The following is a 21,460-nucleotide window of genomic DNA, read 5'->3' on the forward strand; positions in this document are numbered from 1 at the left end:
TGCGAGACACTTTAACTTACTACGGGTCGGGGCTGAAGTGTGGCGGCTCACGTTTCATTCATTTTTGGCACCGATGCGAAGGCATTTGTATGTGTCCGCATGCGCTTGTATTACTGTAAGGAGCTTCTGAAATAATAAGCACTGCGTGTTAGCAGACACCAGTAGACCTTGGGTCACAGCCAGAAGGGGCCAATTATAATTGATGGAATCTCTTTGATTTACTGTTCTATTCATATCCATTTGTGTCATGCTCCATATATCACAATTTCCTATGTAAATGATCCGCTTACACATCACTTTGATTAATGACGCGTTGACAGTCGCATTAGGGCCGTTTTGACGCCATGTTCTCGATGCGGTGAGGGGCTGTAAGAGTCGCACTGACATCTGCTGTGCTTCACTGGGTACTGCACGAACGAAACGAGGTGTTGCCTCTCGTCTCTGGAGCATTACGTCATGGCACGACCATTCATTCAAGGGTTTAAGATATAGAGAGTTCAATCCGCAGAGTCTCGTTGTTGTTCTTCGGGGGATGTTTTTTAAACGTCAAAAAGGGTCCCCGTGTTTTATAGGACGCTCTTTTTGATGTACAGCTCTTTTAATAGCGGTAGGAGAAACTGTAGGAAACGATGCTGTCCAGATGAATCAAAGTCTCAAAAGACAAACCCGTCTGACTGCTTCGATCAAGTGATTCATTGGCGAATCGCGAGCTTTGATTCGTGGGGAGCCCAAAACGTGATTACCAAAAAAGGACTGTCACTATCATTAATAATTGTAAAACAAGAAAAAATGTATTTAAAGATTAATTTGAAGTCCAATATAAATGCAAATAAATTAAATGAACACTAGTTCGTAGAAGATTTAAGTATTTATTGGGATGGACAATATTACGGTTTTCTACTAGAAATGAAAAGCTATACATGGTCTCAACACATCTCAGTGTTTTCTATTTTTCTACATCTATTTTTATCCCTTTAGAATGTCCTTTATGTAACAAGTAGAGAATTGAAGGGAGATTAAACAATAATAGACATATAATTAATACAAAAGTTTGTGTGTTTGAATATTTTAGCCATTCTTTAACATATCAATCTGCAACAAAAGGGTTAAAAAAATATATATATATTTTTTACAAATATTTTTAATCTTTTCCATCACATATACAACAAAATACATTTAAAGTGTGCTGGAAACTGCATTAGCTGATTCTAAAAACAAAACGTGAGAACTGTGCCTTTGCTTAACATTGTGACATTCTCAGCTGGCCTCAAACACATCAAAGATGGATTACGGTTCTTCGAGAGCCTGTGGCTGCGTGCTCTGGTCTCAAACACCCCCGAAGCTGCAATAAGGTGTTCAGAGCAAAGGATCGGAGCTGTGGAGGTGCCAGAGACAAATAATATTTCTCATTTCCTCATTTATTTTAGATTGTGCCAACATTCACTTCCGTACTTTGTGTGTTGTTGATCCAGGCGAGTGGATGATGATAAAATATCCCTTTAAAACAACACTCAAAGATAATGAAATGGAGCTATCAAAGCAACACCAAAGACAATATAAAAAAATAAACATAAAAACAAAAATAAAAATGTTACTGGCTTAAGAAGGGAACAGAATGTTAAGAGTGTAGTATATTTTTATATTTTATGCTTTGGGTTCAGCAATTTCCTCAATGCACAACAATGCATCTCATTTATTCTTATAACAGTGTATTTCATTTCGGTATAATTCTCTTTTTTTATTACAAAACATTTCTTTTGGCAGAGACAGAACATTAAGTTATCAAGAAAAGAAAAGAAAAACGAAAAAACATGCAAATCAGAACCCCAACATAACATGATATACGCAGACCACACTCAAGCCATAGAGACACGGCAAGCTCACCCTTAAACTCTAGACGTCAAATCCTGTCTAGTAAAATGTTTGCGATCAAAACTACATTTGTAGAACTTCCACATAAAAAAAGCAGTGCATGATCTAATAAGAGCAGAGGACTTGTTCTTACCGACGAATTATACAAACAACAAAAGAACTAAACTACATGAAGCAAAAAGCCATAACACTGTGAATAAAGATATAAAGAGCAAGTTAAAAGAAATAAATAAAACAATTACCGTTTTTAAAGCCCCAAATACATTGACATTAACAAACCTGTGCGGCAAAAGGAATCAAGATTATTCGGATTTACTTGATAGTGTAAAAATCACTCAAGGAACAGTTCACCTAAAAAAAAAATGCTGTAAATTTTCAAGCCACCCAAGATGGAGATGATTTGGTTTCTCGTCGGAATGAGAATCTAAACGGCTGATAAAAACATCAATAATTCACACAACTCCGGTCCATCGATTACCCCAAATCTGTTCCGATGAAAAAAAAAACTCCTCTACATCTCGGATGACCTGGATTTCAGGCAATTTTTCCTTTTTTTTGGGGGGTGAACTATTCTTTTAAAAGGCCTGAAGTCAAACCTATTTTCGTCACACGGCATGATGTAACTGTGCTGATTACATCTGAAAGATACTTTGATTGCAGAAAATCTGCGTTTGAACCCCTTGATGATACGTATCAGAATGTGCTGAATTTGTTCCAGTCTTTTCACAAACAGTTTCGCCTTCCATCGATGTGAAGCCGACAAAAGCGCCGCTTGTGAACGATAAAGGCATTAAAAAAACCCCCAGACTAGTGCATCTTGTGTGCAAAACTATATTACAGACATTACCCTCCATTAACTGATTATTTTGGCACAAACAAATGACGAATACGTTATTTCAATAAAAGCAGTGCCAAACAATCCGTTGGACTGTTAAAACGTTCATACCTGCCAGCTTCACACCTCTTAAAAGAAAAGCAGAGTTTATATAACATTGCTGGAGGTGTTTTACTGGGCCTCGACACCTGTTTGCATCTTAATAAAAGCGTCAGCTCAACACGCCGCCTGAATCCTAAGCGTCGTTCGGTGGATTTACACAGCACATACAGCAGATAGACTCCGCACTAAAATGTCTGAACGCTTGTACATCAAGTCAAAATATTGCAAGACTAACGGCCGTGAAGACGGTTAATAAAAAAGGAAAATAGGAAGGGACGCCAGTGCCATCTTCACAGTGCAAGAGAGGGTCACCCGATTACAGCGTGGATGTGCGATTGTGAAAGCCCTTAAGAACGTGAGGGATCGATTGCTGTCTTGTGAACCTCAGCCCTTACGGTCGACGGATTGCAGAGTAGAACAGGCAGTGGATTTTGGGATCCCTCAGCTCAGTAGAAGAGACAAGACTGTGCACACCATCAACGAAGCACGACATTTCAAGTACACCGATAAAAGCAAATGCCACATCTGGTTCTCGAAGCCAGAGATTCGTATATCCAAACCGGTCAAGTAAGTTAGTGATGATATATATAAAGTGATCTCCACACACTTCACGCGATAACTAGCAATAAGACACAAGGTAAAAAGATTGGGTGAATTTTACAGAATTTCTGGATGTAGTATTTGATTTTTATATATATATATTTTCCCCACATTATTAACGTATGCATGATGAGTTCGTTTGCAAAAACAGCCAACTCATAAATCACTTTTTTATTACGCATTTCAAGTAATATCGATCAAACCGCAGTTGGGTTGTTACTATTCATTTACAAAAAGTTTACCGAAAGTTTAAATTTTTGTAGAGCGCATGGATGTGATTACGTTTACGCGATACACACCTCACCACTGTAACGTGATGCTTTCGCAAGGTGGCAAGTGGACAATACTGTCATGTTTACAGTTCAGATACGTGGAGAATAATGCACGGAAATTTTAAGTGGCGTTTATCGAATTTTGCAAATGAACTCTTACTGCAAGTAGTTTAATGTTGTAAGTAGTCTATATATTGCTGTATTTGTGCCAATTTGAATTAAAACTAAGAAATCTGAATTACTGTTGGGTCCCCCCCCCCACAATTAATTGTTCTCAAAATATATCTTTGGCAAAATACAAATGATGTGTCTGTGAGATTCACCCAAAAGCGTGGGTAGGATCTATTTCTAACTGGTGATTCAGAGACTTCGTGTGGTCTGACTTCATAGGTCAACTTTTAAAAAATGTAAAACATTTAAAATACTTTAGCCATGCAAACATCGAGAAAACTTCTGAAAGTAGTGATATGTAAATAAACTGTACATGATTCACATAAAGCTTTGCTCAGTGGATCATTAAAATACATTAAAATAGAAGTCCACTCTAATTCTCACGTATGGCTTTGCTCTCTTGTGGCTTTCTTGTCCACTACTCCCTAACGTTTCAGCTTTCCCTGATCTCAGTTTCACGTGTTTCGCTCACCTCTTACAGTTAAAAGATTTTTCTAAAAGTGGGTACATACCACATGAACATTTTTACATTCATTAAAATGTCTACCGTCTCAAACAACGAAAAGAAAGTACAAAGAAAACACGATTGGGAGTCTATTTTATAATGTAGATCATTTCCTTGGCATTGTGTTTACAGAAAGCCGCCTTGATAAAAAAATTCCTCTTTCCTCCAAATGACTTGAAAATCCAAGTTGATCTGTTGATCTTGTCAGCACAAGGCTTTACTCCTGCTGAGACTTCAATAAATGTTGAATTTGTTGCAATATCAAGGTTCTATTATTTTGCGTAGTCTTTTTTTTTATAGGTCTTTTTCACCCTGTAATGCTTTTGCAATACATTCTCTCACCGCGTCAAAGCAGCTTTTCAGTCAAACGGAGCTGTCACAGTTTGGGGTCCTGGTGGGGATTCAAAGATTGGCAATTCTGCGTCTTGGAATGGGAAGCGGATGAGGAAGAGGAGGAAGAGGAGGAGGAGGATGAGCTGCGTCTCGTCTCCACACCGGTGCTGGTCATTTTCATCTTCCGACGTTTTGCTAGTGGCGCATTATCAACGCTTTTAAGGAAGAAGCCCTCGCGCTTCCCCCGGTTAAATGCCTGCGGGAATAAAGAGATGCAAAGGATATCATGACGCAAAGAGTTTTTGAACATAAACCAAGACAAAAATGCATGAACATTCCAGATGAGCCACTCATGAATCGGGCTCAATGTATGGAAACTACATTATGAACTACAGACATAATTGAGAATAATATGAATATTCGCTATAAGTACAAAACATGTTACATAATAGACGGCAAACTCAACATGCATACAAAAATCTGTACACCAAATCCAGATACTTGACCTTGTAGGTGGCATTGACGTAGGTACGGACAGTTGGGCCGGTGGACTCCAAAACATCAGGGGTGCAGAGAGGGGTGGAGGACATAACGCCACCTCCCTGAAGCCATGCGTTCTCTTTCAGAGCCGAGAGCTTCAGCCGTCGCTCAGGATCTACGGTTAACAAACCTGTGAAGATGAAGAAGGAGATAAAACTTCAGTCGGAAGCTAATTTGGAGGCTGCCAATATAAGCATCCTTCAGCCACTAAAGCAGCGTCCTCAGAGACCATCACACGCTTTTCTTCCACCAGGGCACTGAACCTCATCCATCTCAATCTAGATGATCAGATGACAGCTATAATAACAAGCACTTGTGCTGAAATTGGACTGAAATGTGTTTGAGTGCCTGTGAGTCCCTGACGGCTGGGTCGGGAATCGCTCATTAAAAGCTTTGGAGTGGTATAAAACTGTTACAACGTATGTCACAGCTATTTCAGGTGCAGATCAATAGAGACTCCAAGTATTGGGTGAACATGAGTAAATTTCACAGGTCTCCAAGCTCTAAACCTATAAAAATTGCAATTCAGTTACTATGGATGATCACCAACTATTTCACAGATGATTTCATAAACCAGCACCAGATCCTGTAACAAGGGCTCTTCTGATTGAATCCGCAATTTGGACTGTAATCTTAAATCTGATTTAAATGACGCACATTTAGGTTACCCAAATGGATTTTCTTTATATGGAAGGATAATATCCAATCATAGGAAAACTGCCTATTGATTTTGGAGTACTGGGACAAAGCAAACTAAAGAACTGAGGAAAAAAAATGAAAAGTGCATAGAAACCACACACAAAAATAAATAAATAAATGTGTGTGCTATTAAAATGTCAAGTTTCTGTGATGTTAAATGAGACCAAGAAAAATTATTTCAGAAGTTATTCCACCTTTAAATGTAAACTATAACCTCTACAACTAATTAGGAAAGAAACTGAAATCTGAAATAATGTGGTTGCATAAATGTGCACACCCTCTAAGGATGTGGCTGTGTTCTGAATTAATCAGTCATTTTAAGCAAATGTTAAATAGGAGTGAATACACACCTGCCATCATTTCAAGTGCCTCTGGTTAAACTCAAAGTTTAGCTGTTCTAGCAGGCTTTACCTGGCATTTTCTATAAACATCCTATAGCACAAACCATGGTCCACAAAGAGCTTACAAAGCATCAAAGGGGTCTTACTGTTAAAAGGTATCAGTCCGGAGAAGTGTAAAAAGAGTACCCTTAGATATACCATGGAAAACAGTGAAAGCAGTCATCAGCAAGTGAAAATATGGCTCAACGGTAATATTACGAAACACTGGATGTCCCTCCAAAATTGATGAAAAGATGAGAGGAAAACTGGTTAGGTAGGCCGTCAAAGAGCCTACTGCAACATTTCTGGAAAGTGCTGGATATGTAGCACATGTGACGACAATCTCCTATGGGGTAGGGCGGTAAGAAAAACATCCAGCTAAATTTTGGAAAAACACATAAGTCGTCTACCAAAAGCATGTGGGGAAATATGTTGGTCCAATGACAACAAGGTTGAATTTTTGGTCATAATTCCATAAGGTGTGTTTGGCACAAAATCAACGGCAAATCACCAAAAGAACACCATATCTACATGTGGAGCAGGTGCTGGCAGCATCATGCCTTGGGTCTGTTTTTCTTCAGCTAGAACTGGGGCCTAAGTCAAAGTGAAGACCTCAGGACTGCAGGACTGTCTCGCTCCTGCTGAATTTCTGACCATTATAACAAACTCCCATAAAGTGTGTATTCCACTCAAGCCAGCACCTATGATTGTTGTGTCCACTCCCACACATTCAAATATTTTGTATATTGTTTCATTTGTATGAAAAAGCAAAACGACAGAGAGGATGGTGCCGTGGTGGAGATGTAATATAATCACGTACAACCAAACACTGTATAACCAACTACCATAGCAAGCCTAGTATTTATGTAACTCCATTATTCTTGCTGTGTGCCAAATTTACGCTATTTGTTTTGTGACCACCCACTCCTGCCCGCAGGAAAGGTAAAAACCCCTTGCTCCCACAGGATCCCAGTAGCGGTGTGGGCCCTATACTTCAGAAGGCATTGTATATTACAAATATGGTTGGTTCTTTGAAGAATTGCTCTTGCTTTCTGTAAGGCGCTTTGCATAAAGGCGTCTGGTAAATGCATGAATGTAACTGTAAAGCTGTGTATGTGCTGTGCTGATAGATTAAAGAAATCTTGTTTATGGGTGTTTACATGTATGCTAAATGCTGCTGAAAACGTTATATGTATAAAAAAAAAACAATAATTTGACTAGTTTACCACTAACTTAGAAATTTGGAAAATTTGGGAAGTCGCATCACATATAATCATGAACATTCTTTGCTTACATTATTGTTCATTGGTGTCACTTCAGAGCACATTCCAAGTATAGTTACAGTACACTTTCCAAGTACTGTTCTTTCCAGATACTGTGACTTGAACTGAAAAAAAAAATGCTCTAAGCGGCTGGCCAATCACAACACACTGGGCCAGCTAGCAATCCAAGAGCACACAACAGAAACTAAACGGTGCATTCAAGGCTATTTCTGATTCAAACACGCAATCCTACCTCGTGAGATTTTTCACCACCCAAGCACATTTTGATTCTTTTAGTAACAGTACCTCTCACTAAATCTTTGGCCTCTTCAGAAACACCCTTCCAGGCTTCTCCATCCAATGAGAAATCTCCCTCCTTGATTTTGTGCATGATGTCAGCTGCATGCGACGAGGTCATTCCTTTCTTCTCACTCTGGAATGGAACTTGACCAGACAGCATGGTGTACTGGTGGCGAAAAAAAAACAAAAAAAAAACAACACTAATAATGTCAGCATTTTATATTACATTTTTGGTTTTACATTCTTACACAAACTGTCAAATTATAAAAAGCAACTACATTTTAAAAAATGGTACAGGCAAAATTTGATGTAGGTTCGAGAATGCCTTGAATTTTGAGAGATTGAAAGATTATATTTGAAGTTTTTTGGTTTGAAGTAGTTTCAAGGTAACGCGGTCTATCAGAGATAGACTGACGGATAGATTAATGGATGGACAGACAGCGTAAACCAGATCAAATTAAATGAATGTGTTTTAATAAATCATATGCTACACAGAATATCCCAAGCACTAACAAAAGGATTTAGTTTAAAAGAGTCATATGATGCGATTTCAAATTGTCTTTGGAGCCTTAGGAGCTGTTCATAATATACAAAATCTGTAAAGTTGCAAAGACTCAAGTCTCGAATCCTCAAAGGTATTCTTTATAAAAGTTAAGACTCATCAACGCCTCATTTAAACTCCGCCACCATATTGTGGAGACATTGAAAAAATGATAGGGGGTAGAACATTTTCATCACACGCTTGAGGTGTCTGGCCAATCATGACGCACTAGATAGCTGGCCAATCAGAGCACACCTTGCGTTTCAGAAAAAGCAACAGTAATGTACAGTATGCATGTGTTTTTGGAACTATAAACATGTAAACCCATTGCATTACACCAAATATGCAAAATAATGTTCTTTTTAGCATTGTCATGACCACTTTAAGTTAACTTTTGGAATTTATAAAAAAAATGTTGTTACTTTTCCACTTATTTATTAGGTAAAAAAAAAAAAAAAAAACACACATATGGCGGTGCTTCATCCATAAACATAAGTATCCTCAAGCACACTTATATGCACTCAAACCTACCAGGATTACTCCGAGGCTCCAGAGGTCGCAGGCCTGGTCATATCCCGAGCTGTGGAAGAGCTCCGGAGCAGCATACTGCAGGGTGAAGCAGGGGGTCTGCAGGGGCGCGCTGCCGCTCCCCGCTGGAAACAACCGCGCGAATCCAAAATCAATCACCTTCAGCACGGAGTCATCCGACTCGTCGGCAAACAGCACGTTCTGCCAAAACAGAGACAATACGTGACATAAGGCTATGCATTGACACAATAAACCACAAGAGGTTCTTCGTTACAACGGTTTGACATTTTGGCATTGCTGATCCAATTATGATGCATCGCGATGTACTAAAACGTGAAGTGCATATCGTATCGGATGCAGTTGGTCTAAGCGATGGCTGAAAGATCTCATTTAGGGAAAAAAATCCCGCTGATGAAGATTAATGTCGACAGTCTCTCGTCTGCGGCCCTTTTACCTGCATGTTGATGGCACATTAAAATTCCACTGCACGGAGACAAATCAGCACATGGATAGCTGAGCACAGAGTGAGTGCTGAATGTATAATATCACAGAGTGAAATCAAGCAAACTATGAGTGATGATCACACAGCTGACGGGAGATTTGAATGAGATACTGAATAAAGCACGGCCAGTTAGCGGTGCAACAGATGCGAGCATAATGCTTTTCTCAACGCATGACAGCATCCTTTTATACATTTAGAGAAAGAAAGGCGTTAAGGCTGCTCATTTTGTCATTGCATTTTAGCTGATCTTTTGAAACATTCAAATATCAGGCTGTCCGATTTGGCGTGTTACTCTTCGTAAGTTATGTTCGCTCATTAAAATCTCGGGGAAGTTCATGCAAGCCAAATCGGGTTTCGTGAAAAAAAAAAAACGAAGACATCTTAACATCAGAGCATATTGCAAGAAATCAAACAAAACACACCAGCAGCACACGCAGCTTTGTGATTAAGTATGATTAGACTTTAGATTTAGAGTGTGTTCTTTTCGCGACATGATTCAGTCTATTAACATGCATTAAGAACTATCACATCATTTTTGGTAAGAGGGCAAGAAAATGTATATTTATGTGCATTCGTAATCGATATCGCACGAAGAGTGCCGTTATTACATGAGATATAGGTTTTATACAACAGTTCAATAAACAATAAATTATTTTAATAGTTAATATCATGTCTCTATGCAACATGAAGGTGTTTTCGTTCCTGAATTAATTAACTATTAACTATTTAAATGATTGGGTTCAATCACGATGACTCTTTTATTAACAGTGACTTGCTGCCATTTAATTTGACATTTAATGTATAATTCATTTTTTTTTATTATTTCGAATATCAGTATTCCATAATATCAATATTCACCCATGATTGAAATATCAAAACTTTATTTATGCATTTGTGACGGCAGGTTAAACCATTCCATGTCCGTCTAAGCTGCATTAATGAAGATAAAAATACATCTAAATGGCAAAAAGTTTCTTTATACTGACGTGACTTCTTTAGTAACAGCCTACATGTATTATTGTTATTCTTATTATTATAACTGATGGATTAAATGTAGGTATTTGACTCAAAAGCACAGTTGAAGAAAAAAATGAAAATCAATCCCACACGCCCTTAGTACTGACACGACGTTTTGCAATGGTGGCTTTGTCACGTCGGTTTATTTCTGTTTTTCCCATGTAGAAGTTCTGAATGGCCAGTGGCATTAATTCTTTGTCTCTTTACCTCTGGTTTGAGATCTCTGTGCACGACTCCAGCCTCATGCATGTAGCTGACCGCAGACACCAGACTCTTCATTAGCTGACTGGCCTCCCATTCTGCAAACATCTTCTTTTTCCTTATTCGCTCTAACAGCTCTCCACCACGCAACAACTCCATGACCAGATACGTATGATACTGACAGAGATAAACCAGAGAAAACAAGGGGGGAAAAATGAAAGTAGTGATATACTGTACAGCAATGGTGTATTAAGAAGCTATAAAAAAAGAGAATAGTCCGTAAATAGTGTGCGAGCAGGTATGTATACCTATTGTTTTTTGCTTAAAAACAGCAGAAAGTCTTAACACTGATAGCTAGTTAGTTTACAGCGGTATACCTGATCGGTATAGACCTCGTGGAGCGTGACGATGTTGGGGTGAGATTCACACTGGCGTAGTGCCGCTATCTCTTTTTGAGTCATGGCCTCCATCCTACAACGGCAGAAAAACTATTAATAGGGGTGTTTAATAGGTTTCAACTTTGATGATGAAGTAACTGTTGTTTTAATAATACGCAAGCTGATATTATAGAGTACGTTATTCGCTTTGCAAGAACATGCCGAAAGAGTTCACATATTCACTGAATGATGTAGACTGTTAGAACAGAGCAAGAAAGCCATGTTAACAGTCAATGAATTCATTGTTGATTTATTGATTCATAGCATCCCAGTCTCTCATATTAAAACTGGAATGCAATCTCAATTCTTTCTTGTGCTGTTGATGGATAATAGTTAAGAGACATTGTAATTCTCCAAAAATAATAATAATAAATTGAAAATTTCGACCAAACTCTAATATCCTAATACTGAAAAAATGCATAATTTTACACTGAAGTGGTCTTCCATCATTTTTAGACTTAAAAGAGGTGCATCGGTTTTTAAAATATCACGTTATTTGTTTTTTTTTTTTTTTTCTTGTAATGCTCAACCCACATCGTAATTCATTTGTGGAAACCCCAAAAACAGACAGCATTGTGGTTTGGCAATGAACAAATCTGGTTTAAATGTCTCTACCTTCTACTGATGATTTTTACAGCATACTCCTGGCCACTTTGCCTGTGTTTGCATTTCCTGCAGACAGAAAAACTACCCTCTCCCAGCGGAGCCCCCTGCAGGCAAAGCTCATAGTGGTGAAAAAACTGTGAGTCCTGAAAATACAGAAAAACAAATGATGTTTAACATTGTTTTAGCACCTAAAATAAAAACTAAATGTTTAGGGGGAGCCTTATACCTTCAGCATAGCGCTGCGATGAACTGTAGCAGAGCCGGGCCTGTCAACATTCACATGAGCTTCCAGGACGTCCGCCATCACCACGTTCTTATTGAACAAGATCGAAGGAGCCACAAAAGAGTAGCCCTGAGAACAAGGAAGGCCAGAATCACTGCAGAGTTACGGTAAAATCTAAATTCCATTTTTAAAAAATGGTCTGGTCTTAGCTAGTTGACCAGAATATTCAATATTCGATAATATATTAAAAAAAAAATCGTCCATGGAAAAACATTATATGAATATAAAGCAATTATCTCTTTGAGCTGGTCTAGCTGGTCTTCCAGACTGGTTAGCCTGGTGTTTAGCTGGTTAGACTGGTTTGTTTCGGCTGGCTAAGGTTTGTTTAAACTCTACTTTCCAGCAGGAATGTGTAAAAACCGTACAAAAACATCATGGAACATGGTATACACAACAGAGAAGGTGTTACAATAAAGTGCGTGTGTGTTTGTGACCCGATCGGGGTGTTTGGGTATTGAGTTGCAAAGCTGCACTGCATCTGCGTTGTGATCCTATCTGTTGATATTAATAATGGAGGGCTGTGGCAGGAAATGGGATGTAATGTACTGTATGCGTGTGTTTGTCTCCGTGAAAGAGGCACAGGGACAGGTGCGCTTGCATGCGCGAGTACCTGAAAAAGACGGTCTGTACTAGGCGGTGTGCTGGCAGGAGAATAGACCGGCTCCATTCCTGTAAACTCCTCGGCAAAGTTGCCCACGTCCAGCTCATTACGCAGTTCTGGCCGGAATGGACTCTGAAGCTTTTTCTCAGACAAGTCGGACCAGTTTAAACCCTGAAAAAAAGATCGATCAGATGAGATGTGTGAGAACCTACCCAAGATGCTTCTCACTGTGTTTGCATTGAGGGCCATTTTATTCTATTAAATATTCACATCACGCGAGTAAAATGGGTTGAAACACAATGAGATATGGATGGAGAAATGATTAAAAGCAGCGACGCACCAAAATGAATTTTTAACCAAAACACAGAAACTTAAATCAAAGATTTCATTCAGCCGAAATGTTATACAGCTGTAACTGTGTCATAATATAATAATGTTTCTGATTCATTATTGATGAATAGACATTTGAAGGATGCTTTTTTTTTTAAATCTGGTCAACACTGTTATGTTATGGTAAAATATACGGTAACATATTAATAATAGTACCACAATTATATAGAACATTAATTATGGAAAAGCGCTACACAAAGCCTGAAAGGGGACATAAAAAGGGCTAAAGATTTGTCTGGTTGACTAGCAGTCATTCCTTTTTAAACGCTGATTGTCTAATTGCACATATATTATTCAAATCATTTAAATAATAATAATGAGCCTTTAATCGCCTACACGGCCTAATAAGTGCTCGCACGCACACATAAAGCTTGCCCCGGGGTACGGAGGACTAATGATTATGAATGTGTCAGGGAAAAACAGTGAGAAAGCTGCATTAACATTTTAATTATTTGTTCAAAAACCAGTGCTCTCTGTGTTTTCTGCTTGAAGTCGACAAAATCATCTCTGCAGTATGCAGGCGCCATAATCTGACAATATTTGCTTTACATTTCAACTCTTTCTTTTGAAAGTAGACGTTTCACTCTATTTTTCATTTCTGTAAGGCGAACATAGTTTACATACAGAGTTTCGTTTTGTTTTTTTTTTTATCCTTGTTTCAAAAAGTGCGTGTGTCCACGTGAACCCACCAAACCGACAAAAAACGTTGTTGTACACCAAGAGATGCACCAAAAATGGATAAAAACTTGGACTATGCCCATCTGTGTTAATGTTAGTTAATAAAGAGACAATTGTTCAGTGTTTGTTCGTGTTTTTTGTTGCCGTTAATGGCGTAGTGGTGTCTGACAATATTTCAGAAAACGTACGCTTACGGATATAATGTCCGCTTTCAAAAAAATATCGGTTTCACTCTCCCATAAAGCAGAATCCATCTTGACAAAGCGCCTATACGATAAAAAATGTTTTCCAAAACCGTTTGTCACCAAACTTTCTACATCACTACGATAGCGACAGCGTTTTGTTGAGGTGTGAGGAATAAACACGCAGGAAGAGCAAAAAGAAAGACGACGGAATGAAGAGAGAACCTTAAAGAAAGGATGAGACTTAATCTCCTCAGCTCCTCTGGGACCGGAGCCCAGTCTTTTATGAGGGTCCTTCACCAGTAACTTTCTCAGGAGATCCTGAGCCAAGGGGCCAATGATGGAGGGGAATGGAGGCTCACAGCGCAGGATGCGCCTGTCACAGACAGAAAGTATATTTAATTGTGGGAAATAACTTATTCGATGCAGCCATAACAAGAGTTGTCATCAGTGGAAGTTCACAGCGTCTCTGGACGTGTGGAGACAATCGTTCAAGACTCACTTGGACACCTCACTCTGGGAATTTCTCTCTCCCTCCAGAGTGAACGGAGACGCTCCCGTCAACAGTTCAAACATAAGAATCCCCAAACTCCACCAGTCCACTGCCTACAGACAGGAAGGAAGGAAGCGTTAGCACTGTCATACACGTCATGCTTTATCACTCATCAATCAGAATTCGGTGAATCCTGTCAATAGACCTATTCAGTAATTGCTTCTCATGGGGGAGTATGGTAATTTCAACATTTACAAGGACCGGACCGTGTTTATATTGCTATTTGAATCCAAAATGTTGGTGTTCGCCCTCCACTACCAGCATAAAAAACTCCCAGATGAATTACCTGCTGGTTCTGACTCGACTCAAAATCCTTTTTGCAGCTGCCAAGCCCCGTATGGTAGCTAGTGTGCTTTGTGGTAATATGCTTGCGCGTTAAATACATACTTTTATTACTGAAATGCTAAAACCTCTAGGAATAGTTCACCCAAAAAATGTAGTTCTCATCCCAAAGCCATCCCCAAGCGTATATGACTTACTTCTTTTAGAAGAACACAGTCAAAGTTTTTTAAAACATTTATCCTGGTTATCACACGTCCTCTAAAGCAGATCAAGGTTTTTGCAACAAAAATATTTCTAGTTTTTCTATAATATAAATAACTGACTTCATTTTTTTTTCCCGTGACAGTGCCTGACTTTTGACTTGACGTATGGTGTAGATTGCATCAAGAACACTTAATTTCCCTTTTGGTTCGAACTATTTAATAAGAATAATACTACACTGATGCTCTACAACAAGTGGGCTGTTAAAAATTAAATTGTAAAAATGCAACAAACCTTTGAAATAGAACATCATTATAGTGTGTATATATATATATATATATATATATATATATATATATATATATATATATATATATATATATATATATATATATATTTTTTTTTTTTTTTTTTTATTATATATATATACATTTATATAATGTAGGGCTTGGACAACAAATGTAATCATTTTACTAGTCAAACAGATATATTGTTATATATGTGTTATATGTGTACAATGTGTTAAAGTTTATAAGAGTCTGATTTAAATAATTTTAACTCATTTCAACATTTTTTTTTTTAAATAACAACAATCATTTTAAGAAAAGACACAAGACACAAAACCATTTAATTTTCCTATTTTTTCACATCATAATCATAACATCGAAATAAATAGGATATGCATTGTTTAAATGTTACAGGTGCCTCATGGGAAATGAGCCACAGATGTCCTCAAGGGAAACGATTAACCTCCAAATAGGGTTAAAACATGCATGTTATTTTTTGATGAAAATTTATATTTTGAATAAAAATTAAAATTTGACCAAAAAAAAAAATTAAATAATGTATTACTGTAATACAAAGAAACGTCAACAGTAATCTAAAAAAATATTACTTTAAAAAAAGATGCTAAGAATTATCGAGCTGACAACATTTTAGGCAACTACAATAATGAAAATCATTTTTGCAAATAATAATAATTACAAAAAAAAATACATTACAGATATTTTATTTGACAAATTTTGCCAAATTCCTCAGTCTCTTTTTGCAATAATAACTAATAAGCTTTAATGTGACATGTAAGCTCCTCTCACCTTGCCATGGCCAGCCTTCCCTCTGATGATCTCTGGTGCCATGTACTCTATAGTGCCACAGAATGAGTAAGTCCTCTCTTTCTACACATGAACAAAACACAGCAGCATGAGATTACAGAACAAAATATATAAAGCCAAACCGCGGTTATTATTTGTTCCTTTTTATTTTCTCACCTCCTCTTCTAGAAACTCCTTACTCAGCCCAAAGTCTGTCAGAACCACATGACCATCGCTGTCCAATAAGATGTTCTCCAGCTTAATGTCCCGGTACACAATACCAAGCTGAAAACACAAGATGAAATAAATATATTTATATTTTTATAATTATATTATAATCTAAACCCTAACTCTCGACATAATCATTTCTTACAGATTCAGCGGTTTGATCTTGACCTTTATAATATTAAAAAATATATATTATAAAGGTTGGATAATAAAATATGAATTATAAATGACTTCTTTTCCTGACTGCGTTTATTTCATGAATAATTTAAGTATACAAATGTTCAATTAAACCACGTGTATGCGTTTGGCTTTCAGCACATTAAAATCAATTGTATAAATTCATTTAATTCCACTAACTTCTATATGCATAAGCGCTTCTCGGTGAAAGCACGGGCAGCAGATACAGTAGATATTAGTACCTTGTGCAGATGCTCCAGGGCCAGGATAATTTCTCCCACGTAGATCCTCACCTCATCCTCGGAGAAATGATCTCTCTGATACAGGTGAGTGAACATCTCTCCTCCGCTCACGTAGTCTTCCGAAACAAACACGCACTCACTCATTTACTGAAAGACTAGAGCTAAAGAACTACGGCTGGGTGAAAGGACCAGTGTGTGTGGAAGTCAGTTTATATCACAGCAATGGCAATTAATACAATCGTTCATTCTGCCAAACTCAAAAAGATGATACATATTTACCCAACTGTCAAGTAATTCCATAGGCATAACCAGCATTTGGTATCATTTTTTTATTTAAAACATATATTAATATATGCTTCATAACAAATGAATAATAAGTCTTGAGGCTTGTTATTTTAGTATCATTTATATACTATTGCGTTTATTAATATTTATAATGTTTGAATATTTAAGCTTCTATTCTTATTTTATTTTTTTTATTTTTTTGGAAGAGCCAGAACGGTTTTAATATAAGTCTGATTAGTTTGAAAGATGAAAGTCATACACACCTGGGATGCCTTGAGGGTGCGTAAATAATTCCTAAAAATTCCATTTTTGGGCAAATTAACCCTTTAATAAATATAAATAAATCTGCTTGAAATAATGAAGGAGGTTGTACGAATGATGCATGTTATAAAGAATGGATATTATACTACGTATATTATATATTATCGTGTATTACACTGTAATTAAACCAATTACATTTTAGTCAGCTATACTGTAGATTTAGCCGATTGACGTTTTATGATACGCTAAAACAAGATTAAGACTACAAGAATTCAGATGACTAAAACATGGCCTGAACGGATTGTAGTCCATAAACTATGACTAAAACTAAAAGAAAATTTGCTGTGGATATGAACCATGCTGCTGAAAGACTACAGATAGCGTCCAGAAAACATCATGCAGAAGTGACTGGGGATGAAGTGTACAGCCGGTGCTCACCTAGTATAAGATGCAGCTTGGTTTGCGTCTGAAAAGCGTAATGGAGGGTGACCAGAAAGGGGGACTGGCGGATGTGTTCCAGTACCTGCCGCTCGGTTCTAGTGTGTTCAGCGGTCTTGGCCTTCTGAACAATGGCCGCTTTCTTCAGAACCTACAGGGAACGAGATCATAGCGTTCGTTTAGGATAAGATTGTGTTTCGAGGAAAGAAACAAAACCGAATAAAACCGTACTTCGCTTTGCTTTTAGTAGATATTGTAGATTTCGACTCGAAGCACAGTGGCGAAAATGTTTTAAAAAAACCCACCGTTCTTCATATTGAGCGTTAGCTTTTACTAACTCAAGGACAAGCACTCATTTTTTTTTTGATAACGAACGGTGCAAACCTTCATGGCATAGAGTTTGCCTTTATCATGGCCGCTAATTTTTCTGACCAGGAACACTTTCCCGTAAGCTGAAAAAGAGAAAAACAGAGACGTAGCTATATAACTGTGATACTAGGAATTCTACTAGTAATAACAATATAAAACGCACTAGGATTAATAAGATGATGGGTTTGTGAATATTAATCACGTTGTCTGCGCGTCAACTCGAATCAAATCTGCTGTGAGACTGTCGTCAGCGCATCAAAAACGGTAACAGCGTTGCAACGGAGGAAACAGTAATTCATATTCATTTCTTGTAATTCATATTTTGTTAATAGGCCAACATTAAACATGCACAAGCTGTGTGGGAGTACACCGGGTCAGCCGATCATTACCCTGAAAGACCGAAGAGAACTGCGCAGCCCCTTTTTATGAAGATCTGTGGACTGTAATCTCATAAAGGCGTACCTTTACAGGACGGACAAACGAGCGAAGACAAACCGTAGCATGCACCAGAAATACTTTCGGAAGATCAGCGCGGTGCTCTCACCTCCAGTGCCAAGCACTTTGAGAAGTTCAAAGTTCTCCATGCCAACTTTCTCAGTGTATCCTGTGAGGTTTGCTGAGAAAGGACAAACAGTGAATCTCAGCCGTTTAAATCCACACACACACACACACATATTAAAACACTACTGCATCAGATACGTTTGATATAGCAGACAGTGCGTGCAGATGCAACGATAGAAACATTTGGGCAACACCAAATATTTATTTTACAGTTCTAACATTAGAGAATAGAATAGAAATGGTGCAATACGTGTTTTTCTGAACTCTAACAGAGCAAAAGAAAACGGTTTAAACCCAAACAATCTAACTGATACTGATAATTAAAACACGCATGCCAGCTTAAAACAAATACGATGCCAATCGCAGCCAAATAAACCACCAGTTTTACGCAATCTGATAGTTATAAAGTTTCTCAAAACAAAAAAAAATGTTACAAAGAGACCACATTATCGCAATGTAATAGGTAAATGGTAATCAAGATACTATATCAAGATATTTGATGCCATAAGCATTATTCTTTTTAAAAAACAGCGCTTTAGGTTAAAAGGAGCCAGATTGGAGAAATATTATGCTCACAGCACCGTTACACAACATACTTTTGACCGTAAAATTAATATTTCTTTGGTAACGCGCAAAGACTAATGAAAAAAATGCATCATTTGAAGTACACTCACGTTTCATTTAAAACCAAAAGCAATACGCTCATTAAATTAAAATAATGTAAATAGCCTCGGAATTAAATGGCATGATGCACATCGAAACACCTTTCCGTGAGCATCACCAAGATTCAGTGCAAACACTTTCGTAAAGAAACAAACACACCTCAGTCACCTACCATTAGTGATCTCGTGTTTAACAGTGCACACTTTACGGCGGGTTTCTTGGTCGGAGTCCTCCCCACTACCACTACTTTCCCCTGACATGATCTTTCTGATTTCTAGACGTTTTGATCAGTAAAGTGATTCTGACAGCCTGCTTTTCCAGCGCGCGCACATCTATAGTAAGCGCTGCGAACGTCGACGCGCGGGTTTCTTCTATAAAACGATATTTTGCACGTTATGACAGGGAGAATGACATGTTTTTGTTTTTGTTATCTCAGCTCACAAATCCCTCTGACATCCTGCTGTGAACACTAATCTTCGAGCACGACCTAGATATTAATCTCCACTTCTGATAGGCGCGCGCACAGCCACGCACTCGAATACCTTTCAAAACGAGACGACGGTCGTCTGTATTTTAACACTTTCAACTGCAGCTGATTGATTATGATTGTGGGCCATAAATGGCTGTTATTTCCGTATTTCCAACTTCGACACAACTGTCGTGAGGTCGTCCGCAACTGCGGTGAAGATCGCAGTCCATCAAAGTACGGCTGTTCGCGTTTGAGCTGATCTCGTTACCGCTACATTGCCAAAAACACACTTCAAATAAAACGATATTAGCTCTGCTAACGAGCTATGCCCTGATAGCGTACGTGCTAACTATCAACCATGACAGATCACGTTAAAATGTCCCTAACAGCGGGTTCGCTAAAGCTTAACGGGCGTATTTTAGTCCTCCGCTCCTTCCTTCCGGGTACGGTTGTGCCTGGCTCGCGTTAAAATATGCGTTTGTTTTGGAAAGGAAATGAATTGAACGATAAATGCCTGGAAGAAAGTGTAGTAAGGATCATTTCAGCTACGGAAGCCGAAGCAGTGGTGTTCGAATCGCGAGCCAACCGTTGTTTTGAACAGGTTCTTTTGGTTGATTTGAGAGAATCGATTCGCTTTTTAAAGCGCTCGAATCAGGGCACGGCTGTGTTTGTTTTGTTTGAAAATGCTTGAGGTGAGGTTGGAAACATACAAAGCGACCGGCTGTGTACGGATATGTTCACTTTGCTATAAAACGTGACGCGAATATCCTCATAAATTTTGCTGTGAACGAATTGATTATTCGTTTTTCAGAATCGCTTCATTAGAATCGACCGTTCGAGCGAACCGATTCGCTCAAATGATTCTTACTTTCCGATAGTAAGCCGAAAGTGCCGCTATTGGAATCGGTTTCAGAGCACATCAGACGTGAGCGGTTGGGTGGGTTGGTTTTCTGTGTAGGTGGCGAAAGAGAAAAGCTGGTGCAATCCAACTTGCCAACTCCCGTGCTAAAGGACAGCCTCTCCCTCTAACGACAGCATGGCTTTTATCTTGCACACCCTTTTTAGATCTCAAGTTGTATGTGTGTATTCTGTCACGAGTAATGTAATTTGAGTGTCCAATAAGCTAGTTATATAACAACAACGCAACACTTGTTGACTTTCTCAGCTTGTGCAAATCCATTATGTAGTTACATTACGGTGTATGGAAGTGAAATTTATACAGATAGTATATGTAGACCTGTATAATATGGCTAATATAGGGTTTTGTGACAGGCCTGACACTCCTGTGTGCTCTGGAGTGTACTCCAGCTCTCTTGTCTCATGTATAGAGCGTGGCACTCATTAAAACTGAGAGGGGATTGGACCTTTTCTGTCATAGACGTCCATTGTGTATCAGAACTGATAAAACATTGTCTAAGTGAGACAATGGCTCAGTTTAAAAAACAGTTTTCTCTGCCATTAAATGGATTGTAGAGATTGATTCACTGTCTTGCTTTGAATTTTGTAAGCAATGTAAAACACTCGGGTCAGCTTTAAGTTGTTTTAAACTTTCCTCTAGAAACTGTTTAGGTCTGTCACGTGACATAACTGTGTTATTCAAGGTGTGACGATATACCGCTTTTGTCGATAACCATGATATTTAAAATGAACAGATAACACGACACTACCCAGAGCTAATGCCCGTTGATCTCCCAGATGGCAGTATTGCACCTAAACGGTGGCAGCTCCTGTCAAACAAGAAGAATCTTGCACTCAGGAATCTTGTCGTCCGAGTAGGAGAATTGATGCTTTGTCCGCATTCTG

The 21,460-nt window shown here is 38.3% G+C and overlaps 1 protein-coding gene across 4 annotated transcripts; it reads right to left on the reverse strand.

Moving 5' to 3' along the window:
• Positions 1 to 1,123: 1,123 nt before the first annotated feature.
• Positions 1,124 to 20,211, reverse strand: rps6ka4 (ribosomal protein S6 kinase, polypeptide 4). 4 transcript variants are annotated; one of them, XM_043239282.1, is made up of 18 exons: positions 19,361 to 20,211; positions 18,509 to 18,580; positions 17,980 to 18,047; positions 17,596 to 17,746; positions 16,612 to 16,727; positions 16,142 to 16,249; positions 15,968 to 16,048; positions 14,340 to 14,443; positions 14,063 to 14,213; positions 12,597 to 12,758; positions 11,930 to 12,055; positions 11,713 to 11,846; positions 11,038 to 11,131; positions 10,667 to 10,837; positions 8,944 to 9,141; positions 7,878 to 8,037; positions 5,197 to 5,360; positions 1,124 to 4,946 (listed from the first exon to the last, which is right to left on the reverse strand). In XM_043239282.1, exons 1-18 carry the CDS (start codon positions 19,446 to 19,448, stop codon positions 4,734 to 4,736), a joined length of 2,361 nt encoding a protein of 786 aa, XP_043095217.1. In that variant the 5' UTR covers positions 19,449 to 20,211; the 3' UTR covers positions 1,124 to 4,733. The 4 variants fall into 4 exon arrangements, with proteins under 4 accessions (XP_043095217.1, XP_043095218.1, XP_043095219.1 ...); XM_043239283.1 differs by lacking the exon at positions 18,509 to 18,580; XM_043239284.1 differs by lacking the exons at positions 17,980 to 18,047; positions 18,509 to 18,580.
• Between the last annotated feature and the right edge of the window lie 1,249 nt (positions 20,212 to 21,460).

The sequence above is a fragment of the Puntigrus tetrazona genome, chromosome 5, assembly GCF_018831695.1.
Source record: "Puntigrus tetrazona isolate hp1 chromosome 5, ASM1883169v1, whole genome shotgun sequence".
NCBI lineage: Eukaryota > Metazoa > Chordata > Actinopteri > Cypriniformes > Cyprinidae > Puntigrus > Puntigrus tetrazona.